The sequence below is a fragment of the Chenopodium album genome, chromosome 14 (genome assembly GCF_948465745.1).
Source record: "Chenopodium album chromosome 14, dcCheAlbu1.1, whole genome shotgun sequence".
Lineage (NCBI taxonomy): Eukaryota > Viridiplantae > Streptophyta > Magnoliopsida > Caryophyllales > Amaranthaceae > Chenopodium > Chenopodium album.
The window spans coordinates 9,198,554-9,220,256 of record NC_137847.1 but is presented as its reverse complement, the minus strand read 5'-3'; the positions used below and the strand labels follow the sequence as shown (position 1 = coordinate 9,220,256).

Below are 21,703 nucleotides of genomic sequence, written 5' to 3'. Positions count from 1 at the left end.
AGTATCAATGTCAAAAAAATATAAACTTAAAACGTGCAAATGGAGGAAGTAGTGTCCTAAGAAGTGATGAGCATCGGATAAAAGGGAGGATATTATATACGTAAATGTTACAAAAATATTTATTAGTACAAAATAGCATAAGGAATACAATGGACATAATTTAATTATACATTCTTTTATTACAATATTTCTTTATTTTTTTATTTTTAAAACTTAAAATAACAAATCATAAGGAGTTTTGTTAAGCTGTGCCGAATATTCGCTTCATGTGCATAACTTCCTTACGGCTTAAGAGTGTGATTTTCTGAGCAATGTCAGCAGGTAAATTCCCAGCAAATAAAGCGGTAGGAGTGAGTTGTAATGCAGGGTTTGCACCATTCAGACTGACATAGGCAGTAGCAGGAGTTTTACCAACGTTAATTTGGAAGTGAAGCATGGCCTGTGGAAACACCATGACATCACCAACCTCTAATCTTTTATAGTATGCGGTATTGTTTGTATCAATAAAACCTGCAATGATTGAGCCTTTAACCAAAATAAGAACTTCTGACGTACGATGAGAGTGTACAGGAACTACTCCTCCTATGGCAAAATCTAACCTAGCCATAGATATGCCTAAACCATTAAAGGCTGGAAACACATCTGAAAATGCTAATGTTACATTGTTCCCAAAAACATTATTAGGAGTTTTTTCTCCACGAAAACCCGTGTAAACAAAATCATCAGTTGTGACTTTAGCAGGATCTTTGCAAGCATATCCTTGAGGACCTCTAGGAAGGCTAGGATCCCCGACACAGAAGTCGAGCTCTATGGCATGGGACAAAGTGGCTAAGAAACAAAAGACAAAGAAAAATGAAAGATTGCTCATTATGCAAGCTTGTTTTAGCTAGAAAGGTGGTATTGGGTCGTTAAAACTAGTGTAAGTGGCTAAGAAGCTTGTTTTAGCTAAATTTTAATTATATTGCGGATTGGTTTCTTGCATTTTCTTAGCGCCAATTGGTACCCTTTATGTAGAGGAAACATTTTTGGTCTGTATGGCTTGACTTGTTCAATTTTTCAGAAAGGGTGTAATGTTGTTTATTTTGTATATACGAAAGTCAAAGGAATATTTTGTCAAAAAAAAAAAGTCAAAGGATTAGTTTGAGAGTTTGAGTCTAATTAATCCAATAGTTAGATCACCGTCGTTTTTGACTTGAATAATATTATCTAAAATTAATTTCTCTCAAAATAAATACGTTGTATCTAAAATGGTATTGGTTGAACATGGAGTAATTTAAGATACACATTTTAAGAATATAATTATATTTTTTTCCTGTGTATGTCTAGATCCATCAAATTCCACACTGCATTTCGCATTGGCTTGAAAATATGTAAGAGTAATTCATAATACATACGTGTAAGCCTACTCGAGTAGTCGAGTCTAACAAGTTGCATGATGACTAATTTTTCGTATATAGAGAGTCACAAATAGTGGATATGAGATATGACACAAAATGTCGTAATTCGTATTGAATATATGAGAATTTCCTCTAAATATGTATGGACTAAATTAGATTACTATTATATTTTCAAGATAACTTGTTACATTATTTTTAAAACAGCTAACTAGTTAAATTATTTTGAGCCTCCAATAAGCAATGTCAGGAAGGGGTTCAAAGAGGAGGTGGGGATGGATTTAGGTTTGGCAGGTGGCAGACGAATGGCTTAAATATTATATCCATCATGGGTGATGAGGCAGGGTGGATATAATGCCGCCATACCCGCCTCATACTCGCTCCACCACACCTTCATATTTATTTTTTTAAATTATAAGCTTATAAATTACTTTTGAGATTGTAGTATATGACTACTAGCTAATGGTGAGAGATATAATATAAGTTATTGGACTTTATATAAGTTTTACGCATTTTAATGTTTGAAAAAAGAAAATTAGGAACTTAAAAGTTTATAGACATTTTATGTAAGTTTTTGAAAATTCTATAAGTTATTAGATCAATATATATCTATCAGTTTTTGAATTTTATATTTTGCGTGAGTTGACTCACAGTGAAATAGACTCATCTAATATTTTGTATTATGGATTTTTTTAAAATTAAGTAACAAACAATATATTTATTAAAAAAAACGAAATATGAGAGTGAAGAATAACTCAAGTGGTTAGAGCTTGCCTCTCGATTTTAAGAGATTTATTTTGAGATTGATTTTCATTACTACATACCCTTGTGCCTCTTATTATAATAATAATAATAATAACAATAATAATAATAATAATAATAATAATAATAATAATAATAATAATAATAATAATAATAATAAGCCACTCAATTTTGATTTTTTTTTAATAAATAATCTTAATTATCGTTAATAAAAGAAAAAGGTAGAATTTTCAATTAATATTTAGAAATAATATACTTCATATTTTAAAAAATATTGATAAACAGTACACGTATTTTAAAAATTCCTTCATTCATTTTTGACATGTCAAATCAAGATTATCGTTTTTTACAAATTGGATTTGGAGCATTTAGAAAACGAAATGGAACTGTTTCAACACTGGTTAATATCGAAGTAGCAACACCACCCTTTCGATCAACCTTAACTAATCCAACACTAGAATCAGTCACATACAGTTCACACGTTGTTGTGTTGAACTTCAAGCCCAACGATCTACCGCATTATTGTTCGGCAGGGGAGTCGTTTAATCCATAATATTATCCTAAAAGTTACGATAAAATTTGTAAAAATAAAAACATACTTTGTATAATTCTAAGTTTCTTATGTGTAGATTAATCCACATGTTTCAAATATAGATAGCACATTAATCACTTTGTTCAATGTTCTATTAATCCTCAATTTTAATTTCAATCCAATTTTGCAAAAACAATTTACATATTGGTTACGATGCATAACGTATATAGTATAAAACTAAAACTTAAAACGTGGAGTATGGATCATGAATAGGACTTAACAATATAATCAAGTAGCTAAAAACTATGAATTGACATGAAATGAAAACCTTACAACATCCCAAATAATTGTTCATATGTTGGGAGTGATTCCCTTTAATGGTAGGGTGTCCGAAGGAGACAATGGAACAAAAACTCAAGTATTTTTCCAACGCAATTTAGGGCCACTTATCAGGTGGTTTTATAGCTTTTATTGTCTTTATTGATATGCCAATGTGTGCTAAAATGGTTTGTTCCAATATAGATATTTAATTAGTGGGCAATATTTATGACAAATGGGTGAGTAGCAACCATGATACCTTATACTCCGTATCAATGGCAAGTATACTAATTGGTATAAAAAATGAATTAAAAAAATGATTATTACTAGTATATGTGTCATGTGTGACCTAACCCTAAAACAGTAGTAACATATATCATATCATTTTTGCCGGTTACAAATGTACTGTTAACACATGATAAAAATTGTTTTACTCCCTCCGTCCCCTTTTTACATTTCTGTTTGTAAAATTATACGGGAATTAAGGAATTAAGAATAAAAACAAATAACAATAAAACAAAATACAATGGGAAGTACAAAACATTAAATGATGTCTTTGAGTAAAACAAAGATAGATTAATATTTAATGATGCCATGTCATCAAGCCTTTGCAAAAAAAAAAAAAAAGGACCAATAACATGCTCCGATTAGAAAATTAAGAACCAATCAAATTCATCTAAATTTAGGAGTGAGAATAGGAAAGTAAGAGTGAGAAAATAAGAGTGAGCATTAATTACATAACAGAAAAAGAGGGATAATTTGAGATATTTGGAAAAAAAAATACTTATTCTAAAAGGAAAGGAGGAATGTAATTTTAGAATATTCAAAAAGAAAAGCAGAAATGTAAAAAAGGGAGAGAGGGAACACTATTTAGAAATAAAATATCAATTAGACATTGCATCTAACCATTTCAAATATTCATTAGCTATATATGTTTTCCTACTCCACTTAAATAAGTTGGATTTTGTTTTTATTTAGTACTATTATTACAACCTGTAACACCCCAGGTCAAATACTCAAATCCGTGCCGGTTAGGTTTAGAGAGCACAATATCTACTAGTGGGTAAACGTGTTACTCATGTTCAATGTCATGGTAATAAAACTCCATTCACATACAAGTGAATTTTCTTCATGAATCTCCATTATTACCACTCATCAATACCACTTTACAAATGGTAATGGCTAGCAGTGAAATTTTATGAGGAACGTGAGGGCTTAGAGACTTAGAGATGACCTCACATGCTTTATTACTAAGATCTATTACTAATTGATATTACTAAGATCTATTTCTTAATTTTATGAGGAAAATTAAGAAATATGGATATTACTAAGATCTATTTCTACAATTAATTCAAAATACTTTATTACAATAAAAATATGCAATCAAAACAATTGGCATATGATTACGTCTCACATTTTGTACATGAAAAAAATGAAATTAATTAAATAAGTAATCGTATATACATAAAAATTATAATGCTCAAAATAATATTTAATTTTTTTTTGAGAGAAAATGGTACTTAGTTAATACAAGTACATTTTTTTTTATGTTATGTTGATTAAGACTTTTTATAAAAGTTTATTTGTAGGAAATTATTTTTCTTTTACTTTAGATTTGTTTTAATATAATTGTGTTCCATATTGTTGATAACTAGGTTAGTTCTCGTGCCATATACCGTAAATTTCAATAACTATTATTGAATTACCATTATAATTAGTTTTTTTTATAAACATTCTAAAAATATAGTTGACAAATTTTGATTGAAATAAAGGATTACGAAAGATATGTTAGATATAATATGATGTAAAAAATGATTAAAATTATGTTAAGAATTTTTTTATAGCTATAAAAACATTTGTGTTAAAGATATGCCAAATCTTTTTTTAAGTAATTATATTGTTTAAGGTTAAGGAATTAATTTTATATAAGATTTGTTTCTTTAATTGAATTTTATTTAGCAAAAAATATATATATAAAAAAAAAACCAGGAAATGACACGTGTCATTGCTTGTGTGTCTTTTAGTATATTGTTATTGATTGATTTATAAATTAGACATTGACATGTTTTCTTTTATTATTTACTAAAATAAAATATATTATTAGATTCAACAAATTAAAAGAATGGTAATTTCATATTTCTTAGATTTAGTAACAATTAAAATATAAAAGAACTAGTTTTTGGCCCCGTGCAATGCATGAATTTATAAAGTAAGATTTATTAATATTTATAGTCGATTGAAATTAAATAGAGTTAATTGAAATTAAATGACTTATGTAACAATTTTATTTTTTTTTTTCAAATTTGAATTTATTAATGTCTATCTTTTAAATTCTTAAATTATGTGTTGCATAAATAAAATTTATTAAAAGAATTTTTTAAAGAAAAATAAATAGCATTTTGGAGGGAAAATTTTTCACAAAATTATGCCAAGTGTCCCATTTGATGATTACTTTAGTATATAGTATAGATAAAATCGGAAAACAAAAAACTAGGGGGAAATTTTTTTTCGAAAGAATGACATGTGTCATAAAAAATTTCGCCTTAATATAGGTTTATTGATAATTGTTCACCAAATGTGTCGTTATATTAGGTTTTGCTAATTTCCTTAATGACAACTTAAGTTTTCAGACAAACTAACTCCTACGACTCTATAGTCTCGAACAATTGCGCCTTTATTTTATATTTATCATAGAAGATTGTTTTTATTTCCATTAAAGTCAACCATTTAAAACATACAAGACATAGAATATGCTTCTTCATATATGTATAGCCAAAAAGAAAAATGTATCAGTAAAAAAAAAAAATACACTAATGAATAGTCAAATAATCATAAATAAAGACTTCAAGATAGTTATCAACAATTTAAAAGCTAACTCACCCATGGCCATCCATCATGTGTAAATACTATGATACAAGGACAGGGATGTCAGTGGGGCAGGTTAAGTAGGAGACCCACCCCATCCCTGCCCCAGTGGGACGGGGATGGGTCCCGGTTTGGCAGGTGGTGGGGCGGGGATGGAATAAAAACCATACCCTCTATGGGTGATGGGGCCGGGATAGATTTTAGGTTGTATCCGCCCTATATCCACTTTATACCTGGCCCATGTATATTATTACATAAAAATATATACTTTTATACCATTTTATATAAAAATTAAGTAAAATAATATAATGTATAATACTTTGTAATAAACTTATATTATAAACCAAATAAAAGTGTATAACTTAACAATGATTTTTTATAATCATTATTATGTAGTATAGTTGTCTTTGGAAGGTGGGGATTAGGTGGGGATGGATATTCAAGTGGAGGGTGGATTGGGGATGGTTTTGGGATTGAACTTGCTGGGGCGAGGATGAAAATGAATTTTGGACCCATCGCGGGGAATTGCCGGGGATGGGGATGATAATGTTTGGCGGGATGGAAATGGGAAAACCAACATTCGCTCCGCACCCGCTTGATTGAAATCCCTATATATGAGGAGCATCATTTGAGCTTGGAAACAAATTTTTTTTTCTATATTTATATGTATACAACTTTTTATTTTTAGATTTTGATTTTTGAGTTTAAATAATAATGTAATATTGAGAAATTGTTTTTGGTAATATATTTTAGTTTATTGGGTTACTTAAGAGAACTTTTTTTGGAGGAGTGTCTAAGGCGGGGATTAGGCGGGTGGTGGGACATAGAGGTGGAGATTAGCCGATTAGGAGTTTATATAACTATAAGGTACTCAAATGAGCTAGAGGGTAGGCGCCTGCGAGGGGTCACCATTACTGTCCCGGCCAATTGAATACTTATAGTCTAGGTTGCACAAAAACGGGTACGGACACGGATACGAGTACGAAACGGATACGGAAAAACGTCTATCTCAAAATAAGGGACACGGGTACGGGATGTTAAAATTCATAAAATATAGTTTAAAAAAAGAATTTAACCATAGATTTGTCATTTCGTCCTCTCATAAGATTATATAGTATCATATTAACAATATGAAGGCACCCATATTATTTAACAATTACCTTATTTATCTTACTCTACTTAAAATTTCTCAATAAAAAAAGTTGAACAACCTATATCATAGTAGGATATGGTCCGAGACGTGTCATCGTGTGTCCCACGGGTGTCGGTGTCTAACACGGACACGACAGTTGGATGAAGTGTCCATGCATCCTAGCTTATAGTTATATAAGAAAAGAGGGTACATGACTCGCACGTGGTCAGGTTAACGTCGGGAAACAGGGTAAAACCTTCTTTCCGGTCAAAGGTATGTCGTTGCAAAAAAAATATTGATTAAGGTATGACTTTGCAAAAAAAAATATTTTATTAGGAGGTTTCTTCACTTTCTTGCAAAAAAAATCTTATAAAAGGAGGTTTTTTTACAAAATTTCCTATTAAATATGGTATTTTAATTTCTATTGTACTATAGAATAACCCATGCACTCCACCGATTGATGATCTACTCAGAAGAAGAGCGCCCATGCTAAACAAGCTTAGTTTTGATACTAGGCCATTTGCTCCTCGAGTCATCGAAAACACATGAAACACCATCAAATCAGGGGTGGCGCAATGAGGGGTTACTTGGTGGAGGTGACCAACACCATATACTACCACCGTTAACAGTTATTTGCAATATTTACCAAAAACAGGTGCTAACTATTATTTGCAACAGAACTATTTTTTTCTTAATATAGTAACTTTTTATGATAAAATGACCAAAATACCCTCATTTAAAAATTATTAACACATAACACTACACATAATTACAAATTATTATAACTATAATCTAACTCAATTATCTAAACTTTTATCCCAAAAAAATATGATTCATCCCTAATTTCATCTACCCACCATCTCTCTCCTCCATCTTCATCTTCTTCCTTCTTCATTTCTCATTTCCTTCGTCATTTCTCATCCCTCATTTCTACTTATTTCCTGGGTGGGTTCAATATATCTAATTTGTGAATGGGTGTCGTTAGATCTGGTAGGTGGTTATTTCGTGGGTGCTGGTGGTTCGTGGGTGTTGGTGGTTCGTGTGTGGGTATTAGTGGGTCGTGTGTGGGTGTTGGTGGTTCGTGGGGGTTGGTGGATTTTGTGGGTGGTTCGTGGCTTGCTATTTTGTGGGTTTAGGTGGTTTGCAGGTGGCTGTTTCGTGGGTTAAGGTGGTTCACATGTGGCTGTTTTGTGGGTGGGTTTGGTTTTTGGGTTTCAGATCTGGTGGTTTTGGGTGGTTTTCGTGGTTCTCAGGTGGATTTCGGTGGTTTGTGGGTGTTTTCGGCGATTTGTGGGTGGCGTGGGTGGTGGTTCATGGGTTTTGGGTGGCATGGGTGGTGGTTCTGGGTAGCATATGGTGGTGTCTAGATGGTTCTGGTTTGATTGCAATTGTTTTTTTTTTAATAAATTTGATTAATAATTAATTACATGTCCATAACTTTTAATAATCATGTTTAAGAAGTTTTGCCGAGAAGTCTGCGCAAACGCTCTTTGTTGCAAATAACTGTTAACGGAGGTAGTATATATTATATGTACAAAATGTCAATCAATTACAAATGGAAGTTCTGTTAGTAGAAGTATTATTTTTTTTTCCATCTTTATTTGATTGTTTGTTTAACTTGCATTATATTCCAATTGTCATTGATCTCTCTTAAACTATGCTAAACTTAAAATTTTTAACGTTATCAATGCATAATTTAAATTATTTATTTTCTTAATTATATTTTTGTTAAATCCTTTTTATCTCCCATTCCCCGCATAATTACAGAGATGTGAAGTACCATCTATTTTGTATAAAGGTTCCAGCAGGAATGGCATGTAAAGGTCTAACGCCTAAATAATGCCTTGGGGTGGTGCATGGTTGTACGTGAACTTAATCTTTCTGTCAGGATCTAGTCAACCCGAGAGCCCAAGATTCGTGATACTCCTATCGGCAAGCTGAGAACCTACACAATGAGCAGAGATTAACTAACCCCGGGGTGATACGGGGATAACCACTCCGATGATAAAGTCAGAAGGTGTTTAAGAAGAAGATGAGAAGTAATGAAGAGAGAGAAAGTAGAGAGAGAGAGAGAGAGAGTAATAAATGCTACCTTCATTATGAGATTAAACCAAATTATTTATAGCCTTTTCAAATGACAGGTGGCTGTATGGCATGCAGACCACCCTGCGCCAAGTGTCAAATTGCTGATGACAGGTGTCGATCGCTGACAAGTCGACATGTCTTCCTTTTGCATAAATGCCAGTATGTTTGAGAGTTGCTAAGAAACCGAACCCGCTTAAGATACCGACCTTTCACACATTATCGACCCAGTTTCAGTATCTCCCCATACAACTAGCCCCCCAAGTGAGGACGTTGAATTGAAAATTGACGTTCTCACTTTGCTGTCAACTGTTGTAATATTTATATTTGTTGCTTGCACTCTGTCGAGCATTTATCTTCTGTGATGTACGTTAATATTTAGGATGACTTCTGGCATATTGTGCTATGTACTGAAGCTTTACATTCGTGGTGTGTATGGTCCGTTTTTGTTTAGTTAGATTGCAGACAAGGTCTACTTAATTTATTAAGTGGGAGCGAGGAGCGAAAAAACTCCGTTTTCCCCCCAAGTGACCTTGTGAGTCGACAGCAGACAAGGTCTACTTAAAAAATTAACTAGGAGCGAAAAAACTCTGTTTTCCCCCCAAGTGACCTTGTGTTTCGGAAGCAGACAAGGTCTACTTAATAAATTAACTGGGAGTGAAAAAACTCCGTTTTTCCCCCAAGTGACCTTGTGTGCCGGAAGCAGACAAGGTCTACTTAATAAATTAACTAGGAGCGAAAAAACTCCGTTTTCCCCCCAAGTGACCTTGTGTGCCGGAAGCAGATAAGGTCCACTTAATAAATTAACTGGGAGCGAAAAAACTTCGTTTTCCCCCCAATTGCCGTTTAGAAAAACGAATCGTTTATTAGGGTCCAAGTAAAAAAGCGGGAAACATGCAATGAACTAGGATTTGAGAGAGAATTTCATTTGCAAAAAAGAAGAAACGATTTTTTGAGAGAGAATTTCAAAGAAAGGGCAACATCTGCGCATCTGTTACTGTCGTTTTGAAGCAATTGCCGGTCTTTTAAGTGTTAGTTTTCAAAGCGTAATCAAGTTGTCGAAGTTCTGCGGTGTGGGCGAATAGTTTAAGGTATTTACAAACTTTGATTTTAAATTTGCATGTTTTGTATGTCGTTTTCTCTTTATTTTTCAAGTTTCTAGGTTAGAATATTAAATGTCCAATAGTAGTACTGAGGAAGGACAACCTACCCTTAGCACTGTTAGGCGCCGCCTTATAAGACAATCTTTAGGGAAAGATCTCGGCCGAACCAAAGGAACTGCCTCTTCTCTTTTTGACAATATTGACGATCCATTTCAGCCGTTATCTGCAGAAGAGCAAAAGAAAGCCTTTTACCGTCATAAATTGTTAGCCGACTGCGAGAAGGCAATCCATCCTACTAACCCTAGCATCCCAGAAGACGTTGAAATTCTTGAGGTTGAACCGGTCAGTGTCCGTTATCATTTGAGGAGTTTTGCCAACACCCATTTCGACCAATACGGTTCAAACGTCGGTAATATTGGTATAAGTACCACTTCAATGCCGAGAACGAAACAAACCAGTTATCAGCCTGATGTCGCAGCTAGGGACGCTGCCGAATCAAGTAAAAGACCCGGGCAAGGTCAGGTTGTGAGCCCCAGCTCCTCCGAATCTAGTGACAGGGAGGGTCCCTCAAATCAGCAAGAGGAACACTCATCCCCCGTTCACGAATCTGCAGTGAATTCAGTTCTTGGGGACGAGAATGATGAGCAAGAAGATAGTGTCAATGCCGAGAGTAGGGATGACATTATTGACCTAACGACAGAGGTTATTCAATAAGAGAGTTTGGATGAGGAGTATAATTCCGAAACAGATGACACCGAATATCGGCAACCTCTTTCTTTACCGGCTAGTAGCAAGTCGCAAAAGCTAAAATAAGCGAAAAATTCAGAAAAACCGCACTGGAAAAGGATTATTGCCGTCGTGTCAAACAGTTTTACAATTTTCCTGATGGGTACGACTTGTTCCTTCCTGCCACCGGGTCATCTGTATTGGATTGCTCTGCCGGTCACGTTTCCGTATACGCTAAGCATTTTGATTTTGGGTTACGATTTCCCCTTCACTCGTTTGTGGTAAAAATTTTAAAGGCCTGGAACGTGTGCTTGGCTCAGCTAACTCCTCCTACTGTTCGTGCCGTTATTGCTCTTGTGTGGGTTATGTTGTACAGGAATTTCCCACTAACACTTAACGCATTTCGGAGGCTACTGACTTTGAGAGAGATGGTCATTCAGAGGGGTGGTGGTCCTTGTACACCGCCTCTCGGAAATACACAGTCCATCCTAAATTAACCAGTTGTAAAGGGTGGCAAGATAAGTTTTTCTTTTTGTCTGTTCTCGATAACTTTCCTATTCGGAGAACTTTCTATCGTCCTCACCCTCGATTCGACACTATTGCCGAGAGAGAACTCGGCCAGAATGAGCTTAGGGCCGTCAGTCATTTTGATATAGTTGAATCTGAGGACGATAAGGGTAGGTCCCGCCTTACCCCAAAGGTGTGGGTACCTAACGTGGGGTACATTCTCAGCAATGCCCCTTTATCACATGTCGGTCTGTGCTAGACTGATTCTTATGGTATTAACTCATTATCATCATCATTTTTCTTCACTTTATATTTGCCTTCATATCTTATATATCAGCACAAATGTTAGGCAAAATTTCAATTATTCTCATATGTTTTCTTGCTTTGTTTATTTTAGGTGTTGACAAGTTAGACAACAAACAGCTTGGGTTGTCAGCCGACGAGAAAAGGGTTATCAGGCGGTGTCCTAAGGCCCCTAAACCTAGTTACGATACGCTTGCCTCCTTCTGCAGCCACGCTTCTCCCGTCAACCCTAAGAGAAAAGCTAAGGCGATGGCCGATGAGCAATCTAGGAAGAGAAAATTAACTACACTCAGAAACCGCCGTGGTGGCAATATCGGCGTCAGCATCCCAAGACAGTCCGATGACCGAGTTGAAAAGAAATCTCGGGAGAGCGAGAATCAAGAGAAACCTCCGTCTTCAAAACGTACCGACACCCAGGACAAAACGATGGATCCTTCTACGGTGTCAATCACAAAAAATACGGCTGAGGGGGTGATAATTCATGATATCACTCACATACCTGAATCTCCTTCTCCAACACGCCCCATCACAGCCGACATTCCCGAGATACAGCCTAGGGCTGCTGCTGCCGGCGGGTCTGATGTGAGTGCTCCTGGCCTCGTATATCGGTCTCATCAATGGATCGAATGTCCCGAGGGCAGACTTCCAAATGAAGTTATCAAGAGATTTTCCGTCCCTAACGGTCATTCAGGGGATCGCTGGCAGCCAGAGCTTGACGTGTGCCTGAATGAATCTTTGTTTGCTGACAACCCCATGCGAGGAGGAAATCTTGGTTATCGTCTTCTGCGCAATCTTATTCCTCCCATGGACAGGCCTGCAGGTTTTATCGGTCTCCTTGCTGCTCAGCATATGCATAACCTGATGAAGGTATTTTTCTTACTCATGTTAAATTTATCATTACCATTATTATTATTATTATTATTATTATTATTATTATTATTATTATTATTATTATTATATATATATATATATTTTATAATTTGATAATAGTATATATCTTATTTATATATTTTTTATGGTCATCCTCAGGCCGTCATGTCCGGTACCGAGCTTGTAGAGATGTATCGGTACTATCAAGAACAGCACCACCAAAGCTCCTCTATGCAACAATCCTTGGAAACGGCTCTAAAGAACGCCGAAAAGGCTCTTGACGGCATCAAGCTGATTAAAACCAAGGATGACGTAGAGATAAAATCTCTGCACGAGAAAGTTGGTACTGTAACCAGCCTTAAGGAGAAGGTCGAACATCTAAATTCTCAACTTGCTGAGAAGAGTGCTGCTGCTAATCAGCTTCCTGTGGTGCAAAATGAGCTCTCCGACGCTAAGACTATCATCAGCAATCTGGAAGCCAAAATTCAGAAGATGGAAGCTGATAAACCAGGGATCTAGCAGAGAGCTGTAGGCCGTTACCTGACTTCTGCTGAATTCGCCACCAAGCTCCAGAACCGCTTTGACAGAGGGTGGACTGCTGCCCAAAGGTGCGTTGCTCGGGGTTGCTGGTTGGAAAAGGGAGGATTGGGCCAAGATCGAGAAAGCCTTCAACGAGGAGGCTCATAATATTCCTTCCGGTTTTGAACAGCAGGAATTTGCCGAGGAGGATCTTCTCAACCTTGTGCCAACTGCTGATGACGGCCCCTCAAACCCCGGCATTCTAGACTCCCCTGAGCCTGAAAACCCCCAAGCTTGAAGGGGCGGTCAGTCATCACCGACATCTTCTTGTAAAACTCATGTAATAGGGCCTTATCGGCCATGATCTTGAACTTTGAAACATTTTATATTTTTGTTTTCTGATGTTTTTGACAATGCTGTTTTAGCGGCATATACCCCTTTTTTGTGGTGATGCCTGTCGACTTTCGTTCTTGTAATTATGCAGTTATAATTTATTCGTCCTTTGCTATCTTTATCTGGAACTACTTTCATATTTTTAGTCGTTATATGATAGCGTCTTTGCCAAATAATTATTGAAAATTTTATGTCGAATTCCTTATTTATGTGTCGAATTCCTCATTAAACTTGCCATTTGTCAGAATGCTATTACTACTTTTAGCGGCTATCAGCCTTTTAACAATCAAGCTGCCCGTATTGTTAATAGCAGTTATAAATAACTAACATGCACCGGTCTTTTAACAATCAAGCTGCCCGTATTGTTAATAGCAGTTATAATTAACTAACATGCACCGGTTTAATTTTTCGGCGAGCATCATTTGTTACCGCACCGCTATCACTGTCTGTTGCCCCCATAGTGTAAGTATCCGCAAGACAGATACATGCACTATATTCATATATATATATTTTTAGGATGAAGTGTCATGCTCAATTTTACTGCTCTGCTCATATGGTTGCTGTTTCAAAGTATAACGCTTGTCACCTACTGCACTATATTCATAGTCAGTTAGGTACCCTCTCGGCGATCATCATCAAAGCTATGCCTCAAGTCGGCATATACTTGATTTGATTTTGCCGGTATTATATTTTAAACCAGCAACCTTGCGAGTTAACGATTGCAACTGATCAGGTTGTAAGTGCATTAACTGCACGGAAGCGGCTTTGAGCTGTCCGTCCCACTTAACGATTTTCTGTTAAGTGGAGCATGCCTATTTCTAACATAATATGAGATAACTTTATTTTTTTTCATCACCGATATTTCACTTTGACTATATATCAATATCAGATTCATTGTTAACAAAAGCATTTTACATCACTTCATACATAATATTTCTTGAGTACTGCCGTATTCTAAACATTCTTCAGTGGTTTCCCCTCCATTGTTTCCAGGTAAAACGATCCTTGCATTTGCATTACCATATCCTTAATTCGATATGGCCCTTCCCAGTTTGCCGTTAACTTTCCATCTTCGTTCCCTTTTCCTGTTGCAGCTGTTCTACGCAACACCAGATCCCCAGTATTCAGAGGCCGATAGCTGACGCACCTGTTATACGCCCTTGTCATTCTGTCTTTGTAGGCGGCTGACTTAACTGCCGCTTTCTCTCGTACTTCTGGTAGGAAATCTAGTTGTTGCCGTAATAACAAATCGTTCTACTCTTCACAATAATGTTGAATATGAAATGTCGGCAATCTTACTTCTGCCGGTACTACTGCTTCTGTTCCAAACACCAAGGTAAAGGGTGATTCACCTGTGGCTTCTTTGACTGTCGTTCTGTTTGCCCATAATATCTCAGGTATTAAATTATCCCACAACCCCTTTGCATCTTCAATTTTCTTTTTAATTGCTATTATGATTTTCTTATTTGCCGCTTCTGCCTGGCTGTTTGACTGTGGATGACATGCGGCCGCATATGCAAATTTGACCTTGTACATCGCCAAGAGATCCTTTACCGGCTTACAATCAAACTGAGATCCATGATCGAAAACCATCGCCATCGGCAACCTGAACCTTGTAAAGATATTTTTCTAAATGAACTTTTTCACTTCAGAAACTGATATCTTTGCTACTGGCTCAGCTTCTATCCTCTTTGTGAAGTAATCTATGGCCACCAGAAGGAACTTTCTTCCACCTGTTGTTGATGGAAACGAACCTACTATATTCATTCCCTATTGTGCAAAAGGAATTGGATTAAGTATCGGTATCAAATCATTTGGCAGCAGGTTGATAGCCGGCGCAAACTTCTAACATTTCTCACACTTTTTCACATATTGAGAGGCATCTTCATTCATAGTTGGCCAGTAATATCCTCTTCTCATTGCTTCCCGAGATAAAGCCCTTGTGCCGAGATGATTTCCACAAGTCCCTACATGTATTTCCTCAATTAATCTGGCTGACTCAAAATCCGTTATGCATCTTTGTAACGGTAACGAGAACCCCCTCTTGTACAACTGCCCTTGATGCATAATAAACCACACACTGTCCTTCCTTAACCTCTTTGATTCTTTTTTATCTATCGGTAATTCTCCATGAAGGAGATATGCCAGTATCTTATCAAACCACTGGGTACCATTGTCAACACAACAGATTTGCTCCGACACCTCATCTATACTCTTCTGCTTTAAGACCTCAACCATGACTGTAATTTCTAAGTCATTGAAACTAGAACTGGCCAACTTTTCCAGAGCAACGGCCTGCACATTCTGTACTCTCGGTACCAGCTTGATCTCGAAGTACTGTAACTGCGCCGATAACTGATTTTTCTTTTCGAGGTACTTTATCATTGTTGGTTCCCGTGTTTCATATTGCCCACTGTATTGACTGGATACCAATTGAGAGTCTGTTGTTAAAACTAGCCATTTTGCTTCTGCCGCAATTGACAGCTGAATTCTAGCTATAGTCGCCTCATACTCGGCTTCATTATTTGTGGCCTTAAATTTGAATTTTAGCGCATACTCAAAAGTTTTCCCATCTGGGGCCGTTATCACAATTCCTGCCCCTGACCCTGTCGTTGTTGAAGAACCGTCCAGTGATACTTGCCAAGTTCCCAACTCCTCTTCTTCATTATTATATGAGGTCTCCACAATGAAATCTAACAAGGCCTGCGCCTTAATTGATATTCTAGGCTTGTAATGCAGTTCATACTCCGACAACTCCACTGCCCATTTCAGCAATCGTCCCGACGTATCCATCTTTTGCAACGACTTTTCCAGAGGATGGTTTGTTAGTACATCTATTGGGTGAGCATCGAAATACGGCCTCAATTTTCTGGCTGCTATCACTACTGCTAGTGCCATTTTCTCAATCACTGGGTATCTGTGCTCAGCCGCATTCAGTACATGACTAACAAAATATATCGGCATTTGCTGCTTCTTCCTTTCTACTAACAACACAACAACTATGGTTTTAGGGGAAGCCGAAATGTAAAATTGCAACAATTCTCCTCGTTCCGGTCTTGCAACTGTCGGAAGTGATCTCAAATGATTTCTTACTACCTCCAGCGCATCACTTTGCTCCTTTCCCCACTCAAAAGTCTTATTCTGCCTTAAGACCACAAAGAATGGGAGTGCCCTTATCAGCGGATTTACTGATAAATCTGGTTAACCCTGCCATTCTGCCAGTTAACCTCTGTATGTCTCGAATGGTTTTCGGCTGCTTCATCTCAAGAACTGCATTCACCTTATCTGGGTTTGCATCAATTCCCCGTTCACTGACCATAAAGCCTAAAAACTTTCCGGAAGGAACTCCAAACACACACTTTTCTGGATTCAACTTCATTTGATACCTCCGCAATGTCTCAAATGTTTCCCTCAAGTCAGCCACATGATCCTCTTTCACCCTACTTTTAACAATTGTGTCATCTACATACACCTCTACATTTCGTCCCTTTTATTTCTCAAAGATCTTATCAACCAGTTTCTGATAAGTCGCCCCTGCATTCTTTAGCCCAAACAGCATTGCCTTATAGCAATATACCCTTGCATCCGTTATGAAGGCCGTTTTTGCCCTATCTGCCTTATGAAGGTTGACTTGATGATATCCCGAGAAGGCATCTAAGAAACTTAGCATTGCATGACCAGAAGTGGAATCTACCAACCTGTTTATTTGGGGCAGCGGGTAGCAATCTTTGGGGCAAGCCTTATTCAAATTTGTGAAATCTACACACATCCGCCACTTTCCTGTCGGCTTCCTTACCATCACAACATTTTCCAACCATTCTGGATACATGCAAGGTTCAATAAACCCTGCCACTAAAAGCTTATTAACTTTAGCTTGTATGGCCTCTATCTTCTCTATTGAAAAGTTGCGCTTCTTCTGCCTTATCGGCCTAAACTTTCTATCCACATTCAGCTTATGCTCCATCACATCAGGGTGAATTCCTGGCATCTCACTTGTCGAGAAGGCAAAGACATCTGCATTCTCGCGCAATACGCTTATCAATTTACATCTGGTATCAACATCCATATATGCCCCAACTTTTATTGTCCGACTCGGATCACTTGGCTTTAATTCAATTTGCACATTCTCTCCCCCCGGTGACGGCCTTGGTGTTGCCTCCGGCCTCGTATCAAAATTTTCCATTGATAAGTCCTGTACCGTCGGTTCCCTTTCTCTTTTAGGGTTTCCCGCTACCGGGCCATTCCCAACTGGATTCTTCAAAGCTGTCACATAACAGGACTTCGCCATTACCTGGCCCCCATGTACCTTTTCCATGGCTCCCAAATTCGACACATAAGCTATCGTCAGATGATAAGTTGACACCACTGCCTGTACGTCATGTATAATCGGTCTTCCGATAATCGCATTATAAGCCGATGGTAAATTCACTACTAGAAACTCCGCCATTACATCTCTTGCCATCGGCCCATCTCCTAACCGTATCGGTAGAACAATACTTCCTTCTCGCCTCACCGTCGATCCATTAAATCCAATCACTAGATACGACACTTGTGTCAGATATTGCCTTCCAATCATCATTTCATTGAAGGCCTTTATGAACAAAACATTTGCTGAGCTGCCACCGTCAACCAAGACTCTCTTGATATCAGCCCCGTTTATTTTCGTTATCAGAACCAGCGGGTCATCATGTGGGAAAACAATTCCTCTCGCATCTTCCTTCGTGAACACCACATAAGGAATGCTGGTGGGCCGCAGACGGCTATCAGCATCAAGAGCATTGATTATATGCCGGTGTTCCGATAAGTATTGTTTAGCCCCACTAATCGTTCCTCCATGCACTGGCCCTCCTGTTATCACCTCAACCCTTCTCCCAGTTGATAATGGTGGCAAACCTCCATCCCCTTGTCGGACCACTCCACCCTGCGGCCTATCGGGCCTTGCTTCTATCTGTTGCCTCTCAATTTGCCGAGATTGTGGTTAATTTTCCCCTGTATTCAATCGATATTGGGTCAAATGCCCCTTCCTTATCAACTCTTCCATATTATCTTTCAGCTGTGTACACTCTTCAGTATAGTGACCGACATCCCAATGAAACATACAATACTTCTTAACATCTCTCGGCCTTGCTTTCATTGGGATCGGCCTTGTCCATCCTTCTCTGTTCTGGTTCACTGAATAAATTGCAGCTCTCAGTGTATTCAAGGGCGTATATGTGCTGTATCGCATTAGTGGCTTTGTACCCCTAACATCCTGCCGATTTCCAACTCCCCTTACCGGGGCCGAGGCTCTCGACCTTTCACTTCCGGAAGATACCGCCTCAGACTGATATTGAACCTTACCGACAGACACATTCCTGCTACTTGTCTTCATCAACTCTTCACTTTTTATGTAATCATGCGCTTTGTTAAAAGCCGCTGCTAACGTCGGCAAATTCCTCCTTGTCAGATAACGTTTAAACTCAGAGTCATTCAAACCATTCATCAAAGCCATGACAACTATTTCCTGCTGCAACTTTGGGATTTTATTCGCTTCATTGTTAAACCGCCTGATGTAATCCCTCAAAGACTCATCCGGCTTTTGTTCTACCGCCATCAACTCTCCCGAAGTTCTCTGCCGAACACTATTACTGATATACTGCCCCACAAACATTTCTGTCAGCTTCTCAAAGCTATCAACTGTACCATTTCCCAGGTTGTTAAACCAATCTGCTGCAGCTCTAGTTAAAGTTGTCGGGAAGACTTTACACCAAATGGCATCCGAGTTGGTGTACAAGATCATATGTCCCCCATAGGACGTTATGTACCTGCTTGGATCCCCTCTTCCATCATACGTACAAGTTGGCATTTTAATTTTCTCCATTGGCTGATCCAAGATACTTTGTGCAAACGGCGATGCCCTTAATTGAACCACTGTTCGTACCACTTGCCCTGCAACTTGGGAACTTCGCTGCCGCTGAGTTCTTGTGCTAACGGCACGACTTGAGGATTGACCTGCGTCACGCGGAGTTATGTGTGTCCTTACCGGCGACTCCTCTCGGCGGTGCCTTGGTGAGGTTATTGGCTGATTAAACTGCCCAGCAAGATTAGTAACCGGCACCCTTCCGCCAGCTTGAGTTGTTTCTGCCTCCTTCCTTTTCTTACTCATTGCACTCATTACCCTAGCTGCAATCTCCAAATCTTCTGGTGTAAAGTCAGCCATAGGGTCTACAACTGCCTCGGCCCGCCTTTCCGGTGTTATCGGCATATGGAACTGGTTATCCTCCAAAGTATGAGTTTCATCTTCTATTTCAATTTCGGGTAGTGTTGTTTCATTCCTTGCCGTTATCACCCGATTTACTATCCTACTAATCGCAGGTGTTTCCTGGTTTCCAGCCATTACTGTTTGTCTTGTTATTTTTGTGTATGAGGTTCTTAGGCGATAGAAGTGATCACAACCCCCTCCTTCTAACGCCAAATTGTTTCTGTCAGGATCTAGTCAACCCGAGAACCCAAGATCCGTGATACTCCTATCGGCAAGCTGAGAACCTACACAATGATCAGAGATTAGCTAACCCCGGGGTGATCCGAGGATAACCACTCCGATGATAAAGTCAGAAGGTGTTTAAGAAGAAGATGAGAAGTAATGAAGAGAGAGAAAGTAGAGAGAGAGAGAGTAATAAATGCTACCTTCATTATGAGATTAAACCTGATTATTTATAGCCTTTTCAAATGACAGGTGGCTGTGTGGGATGCAAACCACCCTGCGCCAAGTGTCAAATTGCTGATGACACGTGTCGATCGCTGACAAGCCGATATGTCTGCCTTTTGCATAAATGCTGGTATGTCTGAGAGTTGCTGAGATACCCGAACCCGCTTAAGATACCGGCCTTTCACACATTATCGGCCCAGTTTCAGTATCTCCCCATACACTTAATATTGCTAAAAATGAGCTTATTCTTGCATTAAGTTAATTAATATTGCTTAGAATTAATTATTTTTTAAAAGAAATTTAGTTAAATTTATTTTTTGCTTTAATTACTCTACGTATAAGATGAGATGAACAAAGCCAGAGAGACTAAAAAGTAATGGGAGGAAATTTTATTGATCACAAGATTTTAAATAGTAACTTCTATATCTCATGGACCGGTACACATATAATACAGAGTACAATATAATAAGAAATAACGAATCAATTCAGGAAGTTCACAATTGATAATTTAAAAAAGACATGCATAGTTATACACGTGCTTATTACAATCTTTTAAAATTTATTATGGTAAAAATTTGAAATAATTTGAGAAAGAAATTTTGTTAGGCTGTGCCGAAAATTCTCTTCATTCGCCTTACTTCTTCATGACTCAAGAGTGTGATTTGCTGGGCTATATCAGCTGGTAAATTTCCAGCGAATAAGGAGGTAGGAGTGAGTTGTAGTGCTGGGTTTGCTCCATTCAAACTAACAAATGCAGTAGCCGGAGTTTTACCAACGTTGATTTGGAAGTGAAGCATGGCTTGCGGAAAAACCATGACATCACCGACCTCTAATCTTTTATAATACGCAGTGTTGTTTGTATCAATAAATCCTGCAATGATCGTACCTTTCACCAAAAGAAGAACTTCCGATGTACGATGGGAGTGTACTGGGATTACTCCTCCAACGGCAAAGTCTAACCTAGCCATAGATATGCCTAAACCATTAAATGCTGGGAACACATCTGAAAATGCCAATGTCACATTATTCCCGAAAACATTATTGGGAGTTTTTTCTCCACGGAAACCCGTGTAAACAAAATCATCAGTTGTGACTTTAGCAGGATCTTTACAAGCATATCCTTCAGGTCCTCTAGGAAGACTAGGATCCCCGACACAAAAGTCGAGTTCTATGGCATATGAAAGAGATGATAGTAGACAGAAAAGGAAGACAAATGAAAGATTTCTCATTTTGAAAGCTAAAGATAGATGGTGTGGGAGACTTGATAGAAGGGTATAAAAGCTTAGCTTTAATAATGTGTATATTTGGTTTCTTGTATTTTCTTAGCAACAATAGGTACCCTTTATATAGGAAAAAAAATATGGTCTGGATAGCTTGACTTTTTCTTTTTCTTTTCTTTCTCTTTTTTTTTTTTATTTTTTTTATTTTTTATTTTATTTTTGGAGAAACAGCTTGACTTTTTCTTAGTTCAAGTTTAATACGTAGTATTCAATATTCATATCATGATTG

The 21,703-nt window shown here is 37.6% G+C and overlaps 5 protein-coding genes across 5 annotated transcripts; all 5 read right to left on the bottom strand.

The window, feature by feature from the left end:
- Positions 1-226: 226 nt before the first annotated feature.
- On the bottom strand, positions 227-949 carry LOC145578834 (germin-like protein subfamily 3 member 3). The gene has a single exon (XM_081636134.1). The coding sequence runs from the start codon at positions 866-868 to the stop codon at positions 242-244; it is 627 nt and encodes a 208-aa protein (XP_081492260.1). The 5' UTR covers positions 869-949; the 3' UTR covers positions 227-241.
- Positions 950-14,460: 13,511 nt separating this feature from the next.
- Positions 14,461-15,105, bottom strand: LOC145577735 (uncharacterized). The gene is made up of 2 exons (XM_081635192.1): positions 14,806-15,105; positions 14,461-14,760 (listed from the first exon to the last, which is right to left on the bottom strand). The coding sequence occupies exons 1-2, from the start codon at positions 15,103-15,105 to the stop codon at positions 14,461-14,463; spliced, it is 600 nt and encodes a 199-aa protein (XP_081491318.1).
- A 30-nt stretch (positions 15,106-15,135) lies between these two features.
- Positions 15,136-16,470, bottom strand: LOC145577734 (uncharacterized). Its single transcript, XM_081635191.1, has 2 exons — positions 15,376-16,470; positions 15,136-15,276 (listed from the first exon to the last, which is right to left on the bottom strand). The coding sequence occupies exons 1-2, from the start codon at positions 16,468-16,470 to the stop codon at positions 15,136-15,138; spliced, it is 1,236 nt and encodes a 411-aa protein (XP_081491317.1).
- A 172-nt stretch (positions 16,471-16,642) lies between these two features.
- LOC145577733 (uncharacterized) lies at positions 16,643-19,882 on the bottom strand. The gene is made up of 3 exons (XM_081635189.1): positions 18,590-19,882; positions 17,084-18,454; positions 16,643-16,993 (listed from the first exon to the last, which is right to left on the bottom strand). The coding sequence occupies exons 1-3, from the start codon at positions 19,880-19,882 to the stop codon at positions 16,643-16,645; spliced, it is 3,015 nt and encodes a 1,004-aa protein (XP_081491315.1).
- Positions 19,883-20,796: 914 nt separating this feature from the next.
- Positions 20,797-21,451, bottom strand: LOC145578833 (germin-like protein subfamily 3 member 3). Its single transcript, XM_081636132.1, has one exon. It carries the CDS (start codon positions 21,421-21,423, stop codon positions 20,797-20,799), a length of 627 nt encoding a protein of 208 aa, XP_081492258.1. The 5' UTR covers positions 21,424-21,451.
- Positions 21,452-21,703: the final 252 nt, after the last annotated feature.

Excerpts from the sequence above, each read along its gene's own strand:
- LOC145578834 (XM_081636134.1), bottom strand. The coding sequence starts at position 868 with ATGAGCAATCTTTCATTTTTCTTTGTCTTTTGTTTCTTAGCCACTTTG.
- LOC145577735 (XM_081635192.1), bottom strand. The coding sequence starts at position 15,105 with ATGGCGATGGTTTTCGATCATGGATCTCAGTTTGATTGTAAGCCGGTA. Across the intron at positions 14,761-14,805 it reads AAGCAGTAGTACCGGCAGAA|AACGATTTGTTATTACGGCA; the intron begins GTAAGATTGCCG and ends TGTGAAGAGTAG.
- LOC145577734 (XM_081635191.1), bottom strand. The coding sequence starts at position 16,470 with ATGCCGATATATTTTGTTAGTCATGTACTGAATGCGGCTGAGCACAGA. Across the intron at positions 15,277-15,375 it reads ATGAAGATGCCTCTCAATAT|GGAATGAATATAGTAGGTTC; the intron begins GTGAAAAAGTGT and ends TTTGCACAATAG.
- LOC145577733 (XM_081635189.1), bottom strand. The coding sequence starts at position 19,882 with ATGGCTGGAAACCAGGAAACACCTGCGATTAGTAGGATAGTAAATCGG. Across the intron at positions 18,455-18,589 it reads ATTGTATGTTTCATTGGGAT|ATAGAAGCAAGGCCCGATAG; the intron begins GTCGGTCACTAT and ends GAGAGGCAACAG. Across the intron at positions 16,994-17,083 it reads CCTTCATAACGGATGCAAGG|GGACGAAATGTAGAGGTGTA; the intron begins GTATATTGCTAT and ends GAGAAATAAAAG.
- LOC145578833 (XM_081636132.1), bottom strand. The coding sequence starts at position 21,423 with ATGAGAAATCTTTCATTTGTCTTCCTTTTCTGTCTACTATCATCTCTT.